Raw genomic sequence first — 22,166 nt, 5'->3', positions numbered from 1 at the left:
AAAGTTTATTGACCTTTGACCTTGGTCATGTGACCTAAAACTCGCACAGGATGTTCAGTGATACTTGATTACTCTTTTGGCCAAGTTTCATGAATTAGATCCATAAACTTTCAAAGTTATGATGGAAATTCACCAGATACCCCCCGACATGGCCAAAGTTCATTGACCCTAAATGACCTTTGACCTTGGTCATGTGACTTGAAACTCATGCAGGATGTTCAGTAATACTTTATTAACCTTATGTCTGAGTTTCATAAACTAGTTCCATATACTTTTTAAAGTTATTATGGCATTTCAAAAACTTAACCTTACATGTAGGTTAAGATTTTGATGTTGATTCCCCCAACATGGTCTAAGTTCATTGACCCTAAATGACCTTTCACTTGGTCATGTGACTTGAAACTCAGGCAGGATGTTAAGTAATACTTGATTTAACCTTATGTCTGAGTTTCATAAACTAGTTCCACATATTTTTAAAGTTATGATGGCATATCAAAAACTTAACCTTAGGTTAAGATTTTGATGTTGATTCCCCAACATGGTCTAAGTTCATTGACCCTAAATGACCTTTGACCTTAGTCATGTGACTTGAAACTCAAGCAGGATGTTCAGTAATACTTGATTAACCTTATGTCTGAGTTTCATAAACTAGTTCCACATATTTTTTAAGTTATGATGGCATTTCAAAAACTTAACCTTAGGTTAAGATTTTGATGTTGATTCCCCCAACATGGTCTAAGTTCATTGACCCTAAATGACCTTTGACCTTGGTCATGTGACCTGAAACTTGGGCAGGATGTTCAGTAATACGTATGGCCAAGTTTCATGAACTAGGTCTATATACTTTCTAAGTTATGCTGTCATTTCAAAAACTTAACCTTTGGTTAAGATTTGGTGTTGGCGTCGCCGCCGTCAGAAAAGCGGCGCCAACATGTACATGTATAGTCTCACTCTGCTTCGAAGGTACGTACATGTACAGTAAGACTAAAATTAAATTTGTTTAGGCCTAATCTAGATCTACGTTCGAATACGGTCAAGGTCCAGGACCCAAGGCAGACCAAGATGGCGAGAATGCATGTTGAGCCATGATCAGGTGCAGATTCTGATCTAACTTTAGGATGAGAGAAAAAAAAACATGACTAAAGCCTCTCTAGATCTAGATCTGTTATTACATATCAGACTAGGCCTAAGTTAGGTTGCAGATGTACTATTGGTGGTGGTCCTGATCTTTCTGTTGTCGAACCATGTCCAGGACCAAATCTAACTAGATCTAACGTTAGGCCTAATGTTTCGTTAGCACTAAATTACATTGTCCTTAGCAGGATTTAACGTTAGATTTCTCTAACTATAATCTAGATCTAAATTTATACTCTAGCGTAGGCCTAGTCCTAGATCTAGATGAAAAATGTAGATCTAACATGTTAAAAAGTTAGACCTAGACTCTAGACCAAATGTTGGATCTAACTTAGATCAAGATTCTAGACCTATAGGCCCTATTATAGATCTACATGTAACATTAGGCGCATACATTCGTAATTCCGAAGCTTCGTTATTCCGAAGGTTCGGATATTCCGAAGGTTCGTTATTCCGAAGGTTTGTAAGTCCGAAAACGAAATGAGGTTCGTAATTCCGAAGGTTCGTTAGTCCGAAAACAAAGTGAGGTTCGTAATTCCGAAGGTTCGTTAATCCGAAAACGAAATGATTAACAAACCTTATTTCGCTTTCGGAACATCGAACCTTATTTTGTTTTCAGATTATCGAACCTTCGGAATAACGCCACAAATGTTCGGATTAACAAACCCTTTTACGTTTTCGGATTAACGAACATCGAGGTATGGGCAATTTACGTGTTTCGGAATTACGAACCTTCGGAATTACGAAGTGTAACCACATTAGGCCTAGATCTAGATCTACTTACCCAATTTCATCGTCCACAAACCAAAAGCTGATCTTATTCCTCATTCATTGCTCATCAGACATCACCACAAATCTTTGACATTAGACCAAATCCAAAACTAAAAGTTTTAAAACTAACGTTAAGTCTAGACCTACATGTAGGCCTGTATAGAGTATAAGCTACATGTAAGCCTTAGGCTCTAGATTATACTAGCCTAATGTAAGGCTTAAGTTAAGCTTCCCTTACGTTGGCTCCACTCACCAATACATATCCAGAAATTGTTTAAGAAATCCACAGAACCTTGAAAACGACGGTTATTCCTGTCTACACAAAGCTCGGCTCCATTTTAGTAAATGAAGAAGGCCTAACGTTACATGTACATGTAGGTCTAACATTAAACCCAACTCATAGAAGGCTCATAGTCCTACGTCATCGTCGGACCCACTTAAATTTAGCGGTCCGGTTGAGTGTTGATCGATTGCAAACGATTGCTACTTTAGTCCCACATATGCCATTTCCGTGTAATTGGTAACATCTAATGCACAAGAGGGAGCTATACACGTAGAAAAATATATTCATGGACCAGCTGGTCAATATATTCATCGAAAGTGGACCGGCTGGGAAAATAAACTGATTTTGATCATATCATGTGATGCGCTATGAACCAATCGCGCTTGGCCATGTCTTGGCTTTCTAATATTCATTACGAAAATACCCCATTTGAGGCGTCACCGCAGTTCGGATCGCAAACTGCGGTTTTAGACCCCATTTTTCATTTGAAACTCTCATTTTTCATTTGAACATTTCCAAGCCCCGATAAACCCATCTTGGCCAGGTAATCCCCGTTGTCTCAATTTCACCTCCACAGGCCAGTAAAGCCAAGGACGAAATGATAAACAACAGCTGTGCTATTACGTAAGACTTCTCTGCCTGGAGAAGGACCTTCGGAATGAAATTATTGTATTCGATATTTAATCACGTTTCCAAAGGCATATTGTATTCAGACATCCAATATTAGTCCTTTTTCAATTTCGAACGAAGAAAATCGACCTCGAAATAAGGAAAATAAGCGAATAAAAATTACGGTATACTTTGCATGCAGGGACCACCCTCAGCGCTGCGATGCATCCCATAGTTTCTGTCCGTCCAGCAAGAAAATATGGGATGCATGCCGTTGGCTCGCGCATTGATACAGTCCTAACGTTCGATAAAAAAAACAGCCAGACAGAAAGAAAGAAGGAAGGAAGGAAGGAAGGAAGGAAGGAAGGAAGGAAGGAAGGAAGGAAGGAAGGAAGGAAGGAAGGAAGGAAGGAAGGAAGGAAGGAAGGAAGGAAGGAAGGAAGGAAGGAAGGAAGGAAGGAAGGAAGGAAGGAAGGAAGGAAGGAAGGAAGGAAGGAAGGAAGGAAGGAAGGAAGGAAGGAAGGAAGGAAGGAAGGAAGGAAGGAAGGAAGGAAAGAAAGAAAGAAAGAAAGAAAGAAAGAAAGAAAGAAAGAAAGAAAGAAAGAAAGAAAGAAAGAAAGAAAGAAAGAAAGGAAGGAAGGAAGGAAGAAAGAAAGGAAGAAAGAAGAAAAAAGTTGCACTTCACCGCGTGTATACACGGAACTCCATAGCAGGCTCTTAGACACGTTGCAATCCATCGTGTGTGGCCCCCTGCTGTGACTGTATGTGCTGGGCTGTCGTGTTATCTTCGGACCGAGGTCAAGAAACAGGTGTTTTGATACTTAAATTGCTTGCTTGGGGCTTATAGTACTTGGAGAAGAGAATTGGTGAAAAAGAAACTGGGGTATAGTGTTCTCAAATGGAGGTTTTTCGTCATGTATACAATATGTACATGTATACAGCAATTTAAATTTTTTTGTACATAATATTACACAGGCTTTAAGCATGGTTACCCTGATGGAATGCTCAAACATGAAAGACATTCCTTCCTACTGGTTACCCATGGAGAGAGGGAAATCTAGATAAACATCTTGTTAGAGGATATGATTGTTGCTGTGGGATTTGAACCCTAGATCTTGTGGTTAAAAGTCTGGAGACTTATCCACTGAGTCACAACACCTCTACAGTATATAAAATAATTTGCAAGGTTAGATATATTTACATACCTTTTCAAGTGCATTCTTCTGCCCATCTTTTCTCTCAGCCAGTCTGACAAGGAGCTCCTCTCTCTCCTGCTGCAGTCTAGCATTCTCCCTCTGCTGTTCCACCACCTGACCTTTGACCTGGTTCAGGTAGTTGGTCAGGCCTCGAACGATGTTCTCAAGCTCACTCCGAAGCTCATTGTTAAGATCCGCTTGCCCTGTACAAGTCAGAATACAATGCCAATTAGATCAATATTGGAAGTTCAAAGGGACTGAATAATCCTTTTGGTCTAAGCACACTTGGTCTAACAATAATTCCTTGCAGAAGGACTACAAAAATCTTCCATCCTACCTAGAATGGGACTGCTCTAGAAAGAAGAATGGTCTTTTTAAAGACAATACTAGCAGCTTCCAGAATTGTGGGAATTTCTATATATATATAAGCTAGCAGTTTCTTCAAGGATCATATCAGATCAGAAGTCAGAGTTTCATGCCAGTCTTCATTTCAGAGCATTGTTCACTTCTATGTGAAATACAACATTAACTTCTGTGGAATTATTTGCACACCATCAATAAACTGTTTACAGTAATTCTGAGAGAGGATTTCTCAGTTCTCATCGAAATCATGAACCTGTTCTAATGAACATTTGTCAACCCATGGATTGCTGAAATCATCAGAGTAGTAGGTCCATGTTGAAATTGACTGTTTGTCATCATCTACTTCATCTTCATGGACATTTCAACTCACTACAGTGACTGTAATTATCCATTGCCTTTCAACATCACTTTCATCATCACCAGCATTGTGGACTTTAAGGAATTATTGCTTGCCAAACATTATTCATTATTCCGAATTAATACAGGTTTATTTGTGGATTATCCAGAACTGACTCTTCAAGATACGTATGTATGATAAATTTCTATTTTGTTTAGTTTGTATTCTTTCTCGTGTAAATAAACAGTGGAAAAATACTTTAACTTCATTCTTCTGATTATTTGTTAAGTTATTTGTTGCAATATCCTAACAAGCCTCAGAAGAATAATTGTTGTTTTACTAACATAATACAATTTAAAGCATCATTTCGCTTTTCTATGTACCCAAACAATATATTCTGTAGAGAGTAAGAGTAAACATTAGAAGTAATGATATCCACATTTACTCCAAATGTTTCTACAGAAAGCACAAAAGTTTAAGAAGTGCTCAGTTGTTTCCTTTACAGTATAAAAAAATGTATAGCACTCAGTATTGGTGATCTTTAGTTTAAACAAAATGTCATGAAAAAACACATTTCAATTGAAAACTTTGTATTGAAAAAAATTCTTTAACTGAATGCCCGGCGTTGTGATTCTGAAAATCATCCTATTAAAATCTTAAAGATTACTTTTTTAAATTAAATTAAATTCATCTTTATTTCACAAGCCGATTAAAAAGGCTCTTTTAAAAACAACATACATGTAAATACAGTACAAACAGTTCAAAGATAACAATGTAGAGCAGTTCATCACATTATAATGTAGATGTTCCATAATGCATTGAGGTAAAATAAAATATATGTTACTGTACATGTAACTAATCATTACAGTGAAAAGGAAAAATAAAAGGATGTGTTCTAAAAATAATGAAAGGCTCGTGAGGCACACTTAAAAAGGCCTAGAGGCCTGCAGGCAAGGTAGCCTGAATAAGAAAAAAATAGCTATAGATAAACGAGAAGAACACAGGGTTGGAGCAGAAAGCTGAACTAGCACATCAATGATGTGGAGCTCATCCGGCATCTCACAACGAAATTTAACACAATTTTAATTTCAGCCCAGTTGACACTGTACTTGAATTGAGGATAAAGAATTGAAATCGATGAAGAAATGACATACATGTAGAAGCATTTTTGTGATCTATGAATAAATTTCATATAAATTAAGCATAAATAACTTTCTAGTCAAAATTTCTTAACTCTGTGTAGAACCTTGGTGAACCTCATGTAGCTCTCAGATGGAACAAAAATAATCAAAATCAATCAACAAATAAATAAGTAATTTTTGTGAGTTTTGAAAATATATGAATAAATTAGCATATTTAATGAATTTCAAAATTCTGTGTTGAAATTTTGTATCACCACCTCGAGCTTTCATATTAAGCAAACAAAATTGAAATTGATCAACAAATGAAGAAGAAAAAACATTTTTTGTGATTTATGAATAAATTTTGCATAAATTAGCATAAATAATTTTCCAGACAAAATTTCAAAATTTTGTGTACAAGTTTGGTGAACCTCATGCAGCTCTACCAGATGGAAGAAAAAAAATCAAAATCTGCCAACAAATAAGAAGAGGCATTTTCTGTGATTTATGAATCAATTTCGCATAAATCAGCATATACAATTTTCTACTGAAAATTTCAAAATTCTGTGTAGAAGTTTGGTGAACCTCATGAAGTTCTACCAGATGGAAGATAAAAAATCAAAATCGGTCAACAAAGAAGAAGAGGCATTTTCTGTGATTTCTGAATAAATTTCGCATAAATTAGCATAAATAATTTTCCACTTAAAATTTCTAAATTCTGTGTAAAAGTATGGCGAACCTCATGAAGTTCTACCAGATGGAAGGAAAAAAATCAAAATCGGTCAACAATTAAAGAAGAAAAAGCATTTTATGTGAATTTTTAAAAATATGAATAATATTAATTTATTAATAAATTAGCATAAAAATTGTTCTAGTCAAAATTTCGAAAATCTGTGTAGAAGTTTGGTGAACCTCATGAAACTATACCAGATGGAAGCAAAAAATTCAAAATCGGTCAACAAATAAAGAAGCATTTTTTGTGAATTTTGAAAAATGGGCATAAATTAAATGTAGCATATTTAATGAATTTCAAAATTCTGTGTAGAAGTTTTGAATCCCCCACCTAGTGCTATCATATAAAGCAAACAGAATTGAAATCGGACTTGAAATGGCGAAGTAGCATTTTGAAATTGTGGACGGACGACAGAAGACAGACGACAGACGCCACGTCTTGGCATAAGCTCATCTTGCCCTTCGGGCCGGATGAGCTAAAAATGGTACAAGTAAAGAGAAGAGTCAGGAGAAGGGGGTAGATGTACATGTAGAAGGAAATAAAAGGGAAAGTGAAAGATACATGTAGGAGAAAAGCGAAGAATAAAATGAGCTCCAAAGTAGAAAAGATGAGCAAGAGAGACTGAATAAAAATATGCAAGTTTATAATAAAAGGAGACATTCCTAAAGGCCAGACAAACCCAACACAAAAACCAACAACAACTACATACACAGATGAATACCCTGATGTAATGTACATATGCTTTCATTTAATGTGAGCTTGTAGAAAAGACTTGTAATATTTCTTTAAAGTATTTAAGAATGGCGTATTATTCCAAAGCTTTTAACCATTCACTGTGATCTAGTTTGAAAAAAGCATGTTTGATTTCATAAATGGGGTGCAGAGATATGTGTTACATGTATGTCTTGTGTAGTGAGAATGAAAGGAGTCTGCTGTAGAAAACATATTGTCAAAAATATGTGGCAGAATTTGTTTGTACAAATTTAAGTACATGTAGCACTTTACTAGCTAATTAAGTGAGTTCAAGGCAAAATCATAATTTCATACATTAGTTTTCATAATTATTTGCGTTAAAATTGTAAAATAAAGGGGTAATCCAGGCTGAAAATTATATGAATTGAGCAGATAAGTAAAATCAAACAAATAAAACACTGAAATTTCATTAACAAAAATCAGACTTTGTTGAAACATTTCTATGAATATCTTCTTGAATAGCAAGATTATGATGTCTTTCCTCCATGTATTCTTTTCTTTTGTATACATGATATGATATATCAATTCATATCTCCTAGGTATACTTGTATCTGAAATAATTTTTGTCTCGCCTGCATAGCAGAGCAAGAGGACATATGTTGCTTTTCGGATAGCAACATTGGCAGCGGCATCAACATTGGAATCTTAACAGAGGTTAATTTTTTGAATAATCATAACTGTAGGCCTACATGTATATAGACCTAAATGTACATGTATTTCATGCAACTTGGACACAAGGATAATCAAGTATCACTGATAAGCTTGCATGAGTTTCAGGTCACATGATCAAGGTCAAAGGTCATTTAGGGTCAATGAACTTGGACCATGTTTATGTTTGAAATGTCATTCAACTTTGAAAGTTTATAGATCTTGTTCAATGCTTGGACTTATTAGAGGGTAATCAACTATCACTCATCGTCTTACGCAAGTTTCAGGTCGCGCAATTAAGGTCAAAGGTCTTTTAGGTTTCATGAACTTTAACAATGTTGGGTGTATCAACATTGCTATCTTAACCAAGATTAAGATTTTGAATGTCATAACTTTACCCTAATTAGACGGGAGGTGGGGAGCTTGATTCAGCGCCCTCTCAACACTTTTTGTGATAAATCAGTAACAGAATGGTGCTGCACGATGATATTACTTTTTCTTTCAAGTCTTGTTATACACCCGTCCAATGACGGGACATATTATGGTATCACGCTCGGTGTCCATCCCTCCATTAACTTTTCCTTGTAAACGCGATAACTTCAGTTTGACTTAACCGAGGCTCATATAATTTGGTATGTATGATACTAGCATGGATCCCAGGAAGCTATTATACAGTACATAAAGTGTTTTTAAAGGTAATTCATGCAACAATTATAGATTATACCACAATTTTCAATAAAGAGTGAAAATCTTTTATAAAGTATTTTTTCGAGTATTTTGGGGAAAAAATGGCAGAATAGAAATAGGTCTGTAGTTATTTACTTCGTGTTTGTCACCCTTTTTGAAAATTGGAATCGTTTTAGAAACTTAATTTATCGGGAAATATACCTTTCTTTAAACATTGATTGAAAATATAACATAACGGATCGGCTATGGAAAAAATTACATGCTTTATGACTTTTGACAATATACATGTACCATCAAAACCACTTGAATTGCTATTCTTCATGCTTTTCACATGTTGAATTTTTTTATTTTATTTTTATTTATTCGTTCATGTATGTTTACAATGTACACTGTACAATGTAAAAGAATGCACAGATAATATATAAATATATATAAAACACAAGTAAATAATGAACAAAGGTGTTGGAACATACATGTAAGCTAAAAGGTTGATTGGTTGAAGCACCAAACTGGTTTTGCATCCAAGAAAACAAAATAAAAGCGTAAGAAGAAGGAAGAGAGGATAGAAAGAGACATTTTGTATCTTCACCTCGAGCTATCATATGAAGCAAACAAAATTGAAATTGATCTATAAATGAAGAAAAAAAGTTTTTTGTGATTTATGAATAAACTTTGCATAAATTAGCATGAATAATTTTCTGACAAAATTTCAAAATTTTGTGTACAAGTTTGGTGAACCTCATGCAGCTCTACCAGATGGAAGAAAAAAAAATCAAAATCGGTCAACAATTAAAGAAGAAGCATTTTATGTGAATTTTTGAAAATACGCATAAATTTGCATATTTAATGAAATTCAAAATTCTGTGTAGAAGTTTTGAATCTCCCACCTAATGCTATCATATAAATTGAACAGAATTGAAATCAGACTTGAAATGACAAAGAAGATGCATTTTGAAATTCAGTCAACAAATAAAAAAAGGGGCATTTTCTGTGATTTATGAATTTCGCATAAATTAGCATAAATAATTTTCTACTCCAAATTTAAAAATTCTGTGTAGAAGTTTGGTGAACCTCATGAAGCTCTACCAGATGGAAGAAAAAATCGAAATCGGTCAACAAATAAAGAAGAACATTTTATGTGAATTTTTAAAAATATGCATAAATTAATTTCGCATAAATGAGCATAAAAATTGTTCTAGTAAAAATTTCAAAATTCTGTGTAAAAATTTGGTGAACCTCATAAAGCTCTACCAGATGGAAGCAAAAAAATCAAAATTGGTCAATAAATAAAGAAGAAGAAGCATTTTTTGTGAATTTTGAAAAATGCGCATAAATTAGCATACATGTATTTTGAGTTTCAAAATTCTGTGTAGAAGTTTTAAATCCCCCACCTAGTGCTATCATATAAAGCAAACAGAATTGAAATCGGACTTGAAATGGCGAAGAAGAAGCATTTTGAAATTGTGGACGCATGACAGACGCCAAACGACGGACGACAGACAACGGACGCCAGACGACGGACGCCACGCCACGGCATAAGCTCATCTTGCCCTTCGGGCCGGATGAGCTAAAAGTGGAAGATCAATAGGCTCAGGGCTCAATCTTGGGGCCTCTCCTGTTTACTATAATGGTGAATGACATGCCCAATGTACTTAAGAAATGTAAGATCATGCTCTATGCTAATGACACTGCATTAATGTACAGCGCTAAATGTACTGAAACAATTGAAAAAAGAAATCAATGCAGATCTTCAGAGAATAAGTCAATGGCTAATATTAAATCGACATACACTAAACCCTGAAAAGTCAAAATTTATGTAATTTGGTACCTCAAACAAATTGAAAATGCAAATCCCTTAAATGTGCAAGTTGATAATCATGTCCTTGAAAGAGTTTCAAATTTCAAATACTTGGGCACTTGGTTGGACGAGTCACTCACCTGGCAAAAACAAGTTGATGAAATGAGGCAAAAGATTGGCTCACGTATTGCCTTATTAAATAGAAAGTACTTAACTATCGATAGTGCCAAACTAGCTAATGCCTTGATAACACCTCATTTTGACTACTGCAGTCCTTCCTGGGCTAACTGTTCACAATACATGTACATGAAGAATGTTCTCATTGCCCAACATAAGAAAATGGCAAGCCTTGTCCTTAGATGCAATTTTATGACACCTACTTTTGATATATTGTCACAACTGAAATGGGTAAACAAAGATGGAAATTCAACAAATGTAAATTAATGTATAATGCACTGAAATAGTGTCCACACTCACAGTACGAGAGGTGCCACCTCACAAGGCTTGCTGGTAAGTATGGTCAAAACAAAGATGGGGAAAAAACTTTTTCTCATGAAGGGTCGATCTTGTGGAACGGACTTCCTTGAGCTCTTAAATATGCAACAACTAAAGAAGCATTCACCACCTTATACTGGAGGTTAGCAAAAACTCATGAGGGGTTGTCATTACTTGTTTATGCAGTTGTTAGCTCGCCAGTGAGTGTAAATTGTTTAAATAGCAATCTTATTTAAATTTATATTATCATGTAACATACAGTCACTATTGAATCTTCAATACTCATATTATCATATGTAATCTATTACATGTATATGCTGTGTGAAGTAAATGTAAATAATTGTTATTTAACTATAATAATATGATTTAGTCGAACCATTATTGATTAATAATAACCACTCTGTAGTATAAGTGTAAGTATAAGTAAATTGTGTATCTGGTATATACATGTACTCATAGTTCTTTCAATGAGGTTTTTTGTATGATAGATCGATTTCTAAACTCACCCCTGCAATTTCAAATTGATAAGTTTATAATAATAAAAACATAGTAACCTACATGTACATGTATAATAATGAAAATACATACCTATCAATTTTCCTTATTTTCCTGTCAATTTCCAATACTGCTTCCTTTTTCAAGTACATGTACTCAAATTATTTCTCTCTAATCGTTTTGCAGTGTAACAATGTCGACTTCATAATGTGTTGTATATAATGTGTTCTTTTGATTGTTTTATGTATATATGTACATGTATTGTGTCTAAACCACTGAACAGGCTACCCTGGGTAGAGAAGACAAATAAAATAAAATAAAACATAAACTTCATCGTGTATGGTTTAAGTTGGTCACAAAAATAACAGTTTCTTCATTTAGGCCATATACATGTAATGAAATCAATGTTACTTTCAGAGTAAAGATACCTTTCTCATCTATTTTTTTTTAAACCTCCAAAGACATTACTATTTTTTTTTAAACCTCCAAAGACATTACTATTTTTTTTTAAGCCTCCAAAGACATTATATGTAACTGCCGCCCCTGCCTATATTCTAGGGTCATCACTTTGTGGATCACCATACCATCTACATGTGTACTTTACCATAAGAGTTGATCACCTGACAAGGGAGTTGTACTAGAACCTCGGGGGGCCACTTACATTGACGAATGGATACCATAGGCAACAAAAAAAAAACACGTAAAAGGATGTCTTTTTCAAAATAGGGCATGTTACGTGCGTAACGTAATAAGGGTGTCAAAAACACTAGCTACATGTAGGAAAGCTAAATGTTTAGGGTCAGATTTGCGAGGGTATAAAAAATTAAGACAAATGTTTTATGAAGGATGTACTTTTTGCCCCAACAGCCGTGTTTAGAGTACGATTTGTGCGAGGTGTGGGAGATGAGGCCGTACTTAACCCAATGATGTAGGTAAAGGTAAAACCAACGACCAATGTCTGTGACATACATGTAACAATTAATATCGCTGTATTTGTTTAGGGGTTCAATTCAGGGGATACTTGCCAGGAGTGTTGTTTTGTTTCCAATACCTGTTAAGGGTAGGGTTTCACACGCCTATACTTGTTAAGGGGTGCATTTTCAGAATATGTAAAATACTTTTTTAAGGGTGCTTTTCAAGACCCCATGGTCACGCATGGTATCCACTCGTCAATGGAAGTGCCCCCCCCCCACCCCCCGCGACTAGAACCTCTTACCATCTACTAGTTGTTGTTCTAGACCTTTAACTCTATCCATCTCTGCAGTAAGTCTGCCTAATGTATTGTCAAGGTCATGCTGAATGTTTGCATAGTCCTTAGCCACCTGGGCTGCTTGCAATTCCTTGTCAGCCAGCTGAGCTTCAAGTTCAGCCTGAAATATAATGATAAGAAAATCATCATCATAATTAATATTTTTATTTGTTACATAAATCTATGAATGTTATCTACATTTACAGGGCTGTATGTCCTTGTCTATGGTATAATTTACATCGTTTAATTTTCTGACTGTTTGACTTATGTTTTTATCTTGATGCACATTCTATAATTGCGAATTGGCAACCAATGTAACTATTTTTCTACAGAAAAAATGTAACGTGGAGAAGGTTTATGGTTCACCATGTGTAATATGAACAAGGGAAGGAAATACAGGCAGAAAGATTGAATTGGAAAAACGAGAAAGGATGAAAAGAGGAAATTAGAAGTACAGGTGTATTCTTTTTCTTGAAAGTGAGTGAAGTCCTGAAAGGGACTGTAAACCAGATGAGAAGACCTGAATATGGCTTGAGTAGTAGCAGGATGAAGTGAAGAGAGGTTACTCAAAGTTTCTGGCAGGTTGACTGTCCGTATTCAGGAGTCATGGTGAACCGTAAACCTTCTCCACGTTATAAACTCCACCATGCAAACCTCCAAAGATCATCAAAAGAAATGTATTTATACATGTACATACATGTCTGGGGTCCCCTTCCTCCACGAGTGCAAGCTGCCTCTTCAGATCAGCCATCTCTCTATCCTTAGACTCTATGATATCTAGAGTGGTTGCCATGCCTTCCTCTAGCTGAGTCACACGGTCCTTGAGCCCTCTAACTGCTTGAAGGTGGTCCATCAGCAACCCCTCAAGGTGATGCCGCTCTTCTTCATCTAGATGCTGAAAAATAGACAGTTTCCTTCAAATTTTTTTTTGTTTATCTCATTTCACAGGGATTATATGTTTTTACTATTTATTCATCTTTTTGTTTACTAGTATTCATTCATTCATCCATTTGTTTATTCATTCATTTGGTACAATGTGAAAAATGAAGACAAGGATACAAATGTAATACAAATACATATAAATTAGCAATACAAAAGCCAGTGTCAACTGAATGGAAACTACTTTCAAAAGAAAGGGTCTTCCATTGCAGAATACATGTAGCGTTGAGTATTTGACACACGAGTATGACTGATATTAATCCTTGTTTTGGTATGAGCAGGGCACTACATGTACATAACTTTTCTTAAGCACTTGCCAGGTCTGGCAAGTAAATTTTTCAATAATTAGAAATACTGACCCAAAAATATATTTCACTTGCCCCCCCAAAAATCATTCAAAACAGTTTTACTTCTTCATAAGAAAGTATTGTGGATTTATATACCATTTACTTTTTTCTTTCTCTCTTTGACATGAACTGTGTACTTGCATTTTTGTTCCAAAGTGATTTCATCATGCCTGCCATGACCAAAATTAGGGTCAATATAAGAGAAAGAAAGAAGAAAAGGAAAGGAAAGGAAGGGATGATGAACGAATGGGTGAAAGAAGGAATGAAGGAGAGAAAGAAAAAAGGCCTGAAGGAAAAAGCTCCAGATGAAGGGAAAGGAAGGAAGGAAAGAAAAAATGAAGTAAAGAATAATAAAGGAATAAAGGATAGAAGAGAGGAAAAGAAGGAAATAAAAAAAATAAAAGACAGAAATAAAGAGGAGGAAAGATCAAACTTAAAACAAAAAATATCAAACATATAACAAAAATTTTACTAATATTTGTTTTCAAAGAAATGCTCTGAAAATACATTATAAAAATTGTTAAAATACTAAAATGTTTTTAAAATGAGTAAAATTTCAAAGTGAAACATTGTCAAACTTAAAATTAGATGAACCATTGCAGCATATGCACCTTTCTTCCCATTACAAGTCTGCACTAATCACAACAAGACTCAAAACAAATACTGAAACAACTACTTATAACTCAATAACTTGCTCCTCCAATCACAACACCAAATCAGTAATTTCAGAATCTGTATAATTTTCATAATCGTGTTATTATTTTGGCAGAAAAAATATTTTTCATACGAGATTTATAAAGTTTCATTTCACTACAGGTGTGAATTTTGCTGACCTGATTCGGGAAAGTACTTTTTTGTCTTTACTCCAAAACTCTTGCCAAACTCTAACTACATGAATGTGTAATTTATAATGACTAGATTATACATGTACTCATGATTCTTCCATGACATGCTTTACTGGTACATTGTACATACTTTCATTTAATGGACGAGCACATTTTTTTTTAATCGACTGGCATTGCATTTTAAGTAATCACACAGAACATTTTACCAATTTACATGAAGTCTGATATTTTAGCGGAGGAAAATACATGTTCAAATCATTACATGTAGCATTAAATGTGGATGGACATCTTTGGTCATTTTGAACTTATCATTAGGTGAGCACATAATATGCCTGCCTGTAATGCGGAAAATGGAGTTATTGGTCAAGCAAGAAAAGTGGAAGGGGGCGACTTCACATTTGACCTTCTGACCTCAAAATCAAAAGAATTCATGGGATCTATGCAAGTACATGTATCATACACACTAATTATATGACCCTAGGTTAGGTTAAACTGAAGTTATTGCGTTTACAAGGACTGCAGCAGGGTAAGATGAAAACATGTCACTGTGACCTTGACCTTTGACCTCAAAATCAATAGGTTTCCTGGGATCCATGCTAGTATCATACACACTAAATTATGAGCCTAGATTAAGTTAAACTGAAGTTATCGCGTTTACAAGGACTGCAGAAGGGTAGGATGAAAACATGTCACTGTGACCTTGACCTTTGACCTCAAAATCAATAGGTTTCCTGGGATCCATGCTAGTATCATTCACTCCAAATTATATGAGCCTAGGTTAAGTTAAACTGAAGTTGAAAACATGTCACTGTGAGCTTGACCTCTGACCTTTTGACCTCAAAATCAATATGCTTCCTGGGATCCATGCCAGTATTATACACACAAAATTATATGAGCTTAGGTTAGGTTAAACTGAAGTTATCGCGCTTAAAAGGACAAATTAACAGACAGACGGACGGACACCGAGCGTAATACCATAATACAATGTACATGTACGTCCTGTAGGAGGGGCGTATAAAAATGTCGGCTAATAAGTTATAAAACTTGCAGTTTATGTAGATGTATCTGAAATTATAGTGTATATGTACATGTAAACTAAAAATAGGTTCAGAGGAAGTTGTCATTTGTCATTGTATGTACATGTAGAAGAGTTTTGGCAAAATTAATAAATTCAAAGTACATGTACAATGACAGATGAGGAAGAATGATAGCATAATTATGTTTAAGCAATATTTTCAAAGGAATAAAGTGTCTTTTTCTGTATAATATACCAACTGCGCACAACATCTTCTGCAGGATAATATTAATGTGAGGAGCCCAAGAAAGATTTTCATCAATTGTCACTCCAAGAAATGTGGTATTTAAAACATGATGTAGAGTATATACATGTACATGTAATGTAACATCACAGATTCATTCAGAAAGTTTCCTTTTTTTGCTTGAATATCATATAAGTTTTTTTAGAATTAACATGTACAATGTATGAAAGCCAAAAACCATACTTGGTCATGTGTAAGACGTAAATGATGAAAAATCTTGACTTTAAAAAGTTATAAATCTAAATTTTTTTAGAGATTTACATGTATAACTAATTACATGTATGATGATTTTGAAAGTTTAATTTCATTTTGAAATTCACAGGAATTTAAAAATGAAATTAAACTTTCAAAATCATGCTTCCGTATGAAGTCACACATGTGACCCACTTCTTTTGATCTCTGACCTTGAAATTGCATATTGGAGACAACAAAAAATATTTCAAAATGATAGCCGACTAAGCATTTTAATGTTTATAACCTTTGAATACTAAATCTCTAAAATAATTAGATTTATTACTAATCAAAGTCCAGATTTGTCATATATTAGGTTACACACGCCATGTAGCTCCAATTTTGGAAGTTCAGGGGCCTGTTGCATAAAACTTTTTACCTGAGAAAACTCTGGTAAAAACTGAAAACTACGATTAGTCTGATTTCTGCCATTGACGTTAACACAGGGCAAAAACTCTGGTAAAAAACCACCTGAGTTTTCTCAGGTAAAGAGTTTTATGCAAAATTTTAGGCTTACATATTGTTAATATAAGTAATAATAATACATGAGATTTGTATAGCGCACTTTCCATATTGATTAGATGCTCAAGGTGCTTCAGAGCAGAACAACAAAAACTATTTACATATAATACATGTACATGTCTGAACAATAAGTCAATGTCTATAAAACAAAAAAACACTCTTATACAGGTATGTTTTCAGAAAAAATACCTCCTTGTAGAACACCTGCATAAATCATTAAAAATCTAGAATTAATATCATCTATACATTCCCTTTTTTCATATAGATGCTACTCTCGAATTGACAAGAAACCATGAATAAAAACATTGTATTACTTGTATCTAAAAAGCAATGTTCGGTCCATTTTCTATCGAGGGCCTAGCCTGGACTACTTGTATGTACCTTGTATGTCACCAGTAAGGAAATATAGGACTAAAATGTAAAGATGGAACAACTCTCTACTTATTGTAAGATTAGTATATTCACATAAATCTACCCAGCTAGAGTTGCATGAAAGAACCCATGATGTGCATGGCTGATTACTTAAGTCCTACATGTAACATCATGGGATCATCCTCACAGCCATAGACAATTTTCTGAGTATACATGTATGTAATAACATCCATGCCAGTTTCTGTACCCATCGCAACATTAACCCTAAAGGAACGGATGCTTAAGTCCCCATTCCACAGAAAACAAGACCTCTGAAAGATTGCTGTAAGACCATGAAGCTTGCTTGATCTTTCAAAGGTCTTTCAACAAACTTTCAAAGATCTCTGAGGTCTTTCACAATTCCTGATGGCTCTTTCAGTGGTCTTCGTGGTCTCCATTATCACCAAAACTTTTTGAAACGGTTAAAACAGTCTTTCAGAAGTCTTACAGGAAAATGGTCTTTTGATGGATTTTCAGCAGTCTTTCGATGAACTTTCTTTGCATGATCTTTAGACAGTCTCTCAACATTTTTACGGAGATCACTGTAAGACTAATGATAGATCAATGAAAGGTCAGTGAAAGATCACTGAAAGACCAGGCAAAGTCTATGGAGAGAATTCTGAAAGATCACTTGTTGCATAACAGATCTCTGAAAGACCATTGAAAGATAGGACTAGTCTAAGAACAGACAAGAAATATCCATCAGTCTTTCAGAGTTCTTTGAGGGGTCTTTCTGAGCCATTCCACAGAGATGACAAATTTCAGTGATCTTGGAGACTGCTGTAAGACCTTGTCAATTTTTGGTCTATTGGTCTTTCAAAGGTCCTTCAAAGTTCTCCCTTCTGTGGAATGGGGGCCTTAATGGATACAGAGCGTATGAAACTGTGTGCAAAGAGTACACAACAGATATATAACGTTTTCCAACAGATGGCAAGATTCTTTTCCATTTTACATTCTCTCTGCATCCCTAAGTGCAGTGGGACCAAGCCATAAGTCTTTACACAAATTAAGACAGAAGAGATTGACTGAAGAACAAAATTCTGATCACTGACTTCACATACCAAACATAATGCTAAAAAAATGTCCAGCTTACAATTGGATAACTTACAGGGTTTTTCTCCATTCTGCTTTCTGCTTCCCGTAACTTGTTGTTTGCTAGTATGATTTCATCATCAGCATCAGCCAGTTGCTTGTGTAATTTCTCAAGTCGTACTTCAGCTATATAGTTTAAATAAGTACATGTAGAATAATAAGTGGAACACTTCTGGCAGTCTCGCTTGCATTACACGATTCAATATAGCAGCAGTGCTGACTTTGAAAACAACTAAGATTACTAATACATGTACATGTAATTAATCACAAAACAACCCAATCATATGACAATCAAATACCACTTTCATTGACCCTAAATGACCTACATGTATGACCTTGATCATCAGACCTGCCAACCTCTGGGAATGAAAAATTGTATTGTGTTAAGAAAACTGTATTTTTCCCCAAAAAAGTGTATTCATAATAAAATGCGTGGCGCACTCGCTCATCGCGGCGCTCAAGCTGCATGCAAGCTAAAATGCGCGCTGCTCTTGCAGATGAAAAAAAAACAATTGAAACATGTGTATATCTCACCCTGGTTTTTACAAAATGATAAAAAAAAAAAAAGTTACCTGAAATTACATTGATCTAATAATCATATTTGTGTAAGTTTTATGAAATAGAGACATATAGATATGATTTTTCTCTGTAAATTACGATTTTGTAAAAACATATTTTTTAAAGAAAAAACGTTCTGCCATATTTTGGTTGTAAAGACATACTAAATACCCTAAAAACGTACTGGTTGGCAGGTCTGGATCATGTGTGCAGCAACTCATGATAATAATAATAATAACCAACATTTAGTACACAGCGTTTACAAACATTGACATCAAAATACATAATCACAAATGCATATTCAAAAGAAATGAAAAGGAAATGACTCCGTGATAAAAGATGAACCCCTATCCTTATTTCAATGTTTTATGAACGAGATCCATTTACTTTCAAAGTTAACATTTTAAAAAAATCAACCTTGATTAAGATTTATTAATGTTGAAATAACATGGTCAGAGTTCATGATACTTGATTGTCCTTATGTCTCGGATTCATGAAATATGTCCATATGCTTTTAACCCTAAAAAGACTGGGTTATTTTGATGCCTAAGAAGATGTGGGGGGAGGTGGTGATTCAGCCACCTTCTAATATGATTTCAACCGTTGACCATGCGATCACGATGAAAATTGGTGTGCACATTAACTATGGCATAATCTACAAAACAGTAAGATCAAATCCTTTGAAATATATCAATACTGATTAATCACGTAAACTTTTGTGTAAAATCAATTTTTTGTTAATTAACTACTTGTTAATAATGCCTGCAATTTGCTTATTCTGATCAAATTTTCCTTTAAAATTTCAATGTAACAATTTTTTCTTATAAATATATTATTGTTTTTCAAATCTATGATATATTTCTGTTCCTTATTGCTTCTTTTGATGGAAGTCGGCAACTTAATTCTGACCAAAAACAAGATGAAATTGAGTTTTATCAATGACAGTAAAAATAATCTTACATTAATAATGTGAGTAATATTGGGTCTGACATGTACTTAAAGAATTGTTGCACAATTTCAGAACCTCATATCTGGGATCCCAAATTTGGTCTCAATAGTTAGACAAGAGTGTCGCTAAGGCGAGCACATAATACGCGTCTGTAACGCAGAAAATGGAGTTATTGGTCAAGCAAGAAAAGCAGAAGGTGGCGACTTCACCTTTGACCTTTTGGCCTCAAAATCAATAGAATTGCTAGGATCTAAGCTAGTATCATACACACCAAATTATATGAGCCTAGGTTAAGTTAAAGGCCTTGTCACATCGTTCCGTGCAAGACTTGCGGGCGACTTGCGAGTAACTATTTTCCAGCACACAACAACATTTCTGCAGGCAAACAAGAACTTTCACAAGTTCTGCGTGCGGGACGCGTGCATTCTACTGTCGACTTGCATGCATTGCGTGTGATTTATCAAAAGGGCGAGGCACGTGCTATCTTCCGTGTAAGTTGCGGGCGACATACGTGCCCTGCGTGTTATCTACTGCCAACCTGCGTGTTACCTGTGTGTAAAATGCGTGCAAGGTGCAAGCATTGGGCATTTCATAATTTCTCAAGTAATTCCCATAAGTAAACACGCCTCGTGCTGAGACCGTTGCCGATCGAATCGATATAGCGACCACGAGGTCGACGACTCGGAGTCCACAGTGGGGGATGGAGGCTCTGCTGATTACCGACAAAAATATCAGTACCGATTCCCGACGTCCCACGATCATGAGTCATGGTACGGTTCTTCATTATCATCAGTCACATTTTCTTTCGTCATACCAAGGGACAGATCCAGCTCAAGTTATCAATAGAAGGGGAGGGGGCGGGAAAATATATTTCATTCACATTTCCCCCGTTATGGCCACCCAAATCTTAGCGACTAGTCCTAAATAAACTTTCATTCTTAGAAACAAGACAAAGTATTTCATGTGGCCTCAATATAAATGACCATGCAAGCGCGAGCTGAATTTTTTTTTATTTCGACCTGAATAATCGATTGTGATCATGAAGAGGATGGATATACATGTACGATCTGAAATTTTGACATTATAAACACTAATTATGAATAATATGCTTTAATAATTAAACAATAATGCAATAAATGCAGTGACTCATTAATAGAATACATTTCGCACTGATTAATTAGAGCGAGTCCGAAGTGCGAGCTGGAAAAAAAAAAATTTTTAGATATCCAAGCTGAAAAATGAAATCATTAAGTACATTTTAATAAAGACAGTAAATAAGCAAGTTTAATGTAACCATGAAGAAGGTGGGCATAGTACTAAATAACTTTTGCAAGCGCAACCTAAATTTTCGTTTATTTTAAAACCTGAAAATTGGACATTCTAAATACTCTTTTGCAATAATGAACACGATGTTTATCAAATCAAACAATTAAGTAGTGCGAGCGCGAAGCACAAGATGGTTTTTTTTTTCTAGATTTAGACTTGAAATCGGACATTTCATGCACTTTCATAATCATGAAAAGGGTATCAATAAATAATGCGAGCACGAAGTGTGAGCTGAAAATTTCTGATATTTTAAGTTGAAAACTTAAACTTTTTCTACACGTACTCGGATTCCACATCTGTAGACCTAATTAGACAAGCTGTGTATTACAATAAACATCATACAAGCGCGAAGCGCAAGCTGAAGTTTTCTTCACAATTAGAACTAAAAACAGAACATTTGTGTAACCATAAAGAATTTCAGCATAGAACTAAGCACCTGTTGCGAGCGTGAACTGATTTTTTTTAATTTTACAACCTATAAATTTGACATTTTCAAAACTTTTTGCAATCATGAACATGATGGTTATCTGCATTCCATGCATTTTTTTTTGGTAATCATGAAGAGGAAGGGTATCACTGAATGATGCGAGCGCGAAGCGCGAGCTGAAAATTGTGGATATTTTGACTTGAAAATTAAACATTTTTCATGTCAGTTTTTATATTAAAACAAACTCAGTTTCTGCATCTGTGATTAAACAAGCTGTGTACATGTATCTCAAACAAAATGCGAGCGTGAAGCGAGCTAAAAAATTTAGATATTTTGACTTGAAAACTTAATTTTTACATGTTTTTACATTAAACAAATTCAGTTCATGCATCTGTAATTGAACAAGCTCTGTATCTCAATAAACATAATACGAGCGCGAGCTGAAATTTTGATTTACTGACCCGAAAAGGAACATTTTAAGCACTGTCCAACACGAAAGAAAATGGTTCACTGTCGGTACAGAAGTAT

General features: G+C 35.0%; 1 protein-coding gene across 1 annotated transcript; it reads right to left on the bottom strand.

Annotated features, from left to right (window-relative positions):
• Positions 1-1,033: 1,033 nt before the first annotated feature.
• Positions 1,034-20,654, bottom strand: LOC129278125 (myosin-4-like). The gene is made up of 6 exons (XM_064110606.1): positions 20,606-20,654; positions 18,395-18,504; positions 13,370-13,567; positions 12,640-12,793; positions 4,003-4,196; positions 1,034-1,111 (listed from the first exon to the last, which is right to left on the bottom strand). The coding sequence occupies exons 1-6, from the start codon at positions 20,652-20,654 to the stop codon at positions 1,034-1,036; spliced, it is 783 nt and encodes a 260-aa protein (XP_063966676.1).
• Positions 20,655-22,166: the final 1,512 nt, after the last annotated feature.

The sequence above is a fragment of the Lytechinus pictus genome, chromosome 15 (genome assembly GCF_037042905.1).
Source record: "Lytechinus pictus isolate F3 Inbred chromosome 15, Lp3.0, whole genome shotgun sequence".
NCBI classification, from domain to species: domain Eukaryota; kingdom Metazoa; phylum Echinodermata; class Echinoidea; order Temnopleuroida; family Toxopneustidae; genus Lytechinus; species Lytechinus pictus.
Note: the sequence above shows the minus strand (reverse complement) of the source record. Positions and strands in the feature narration are given on the sequence as shown.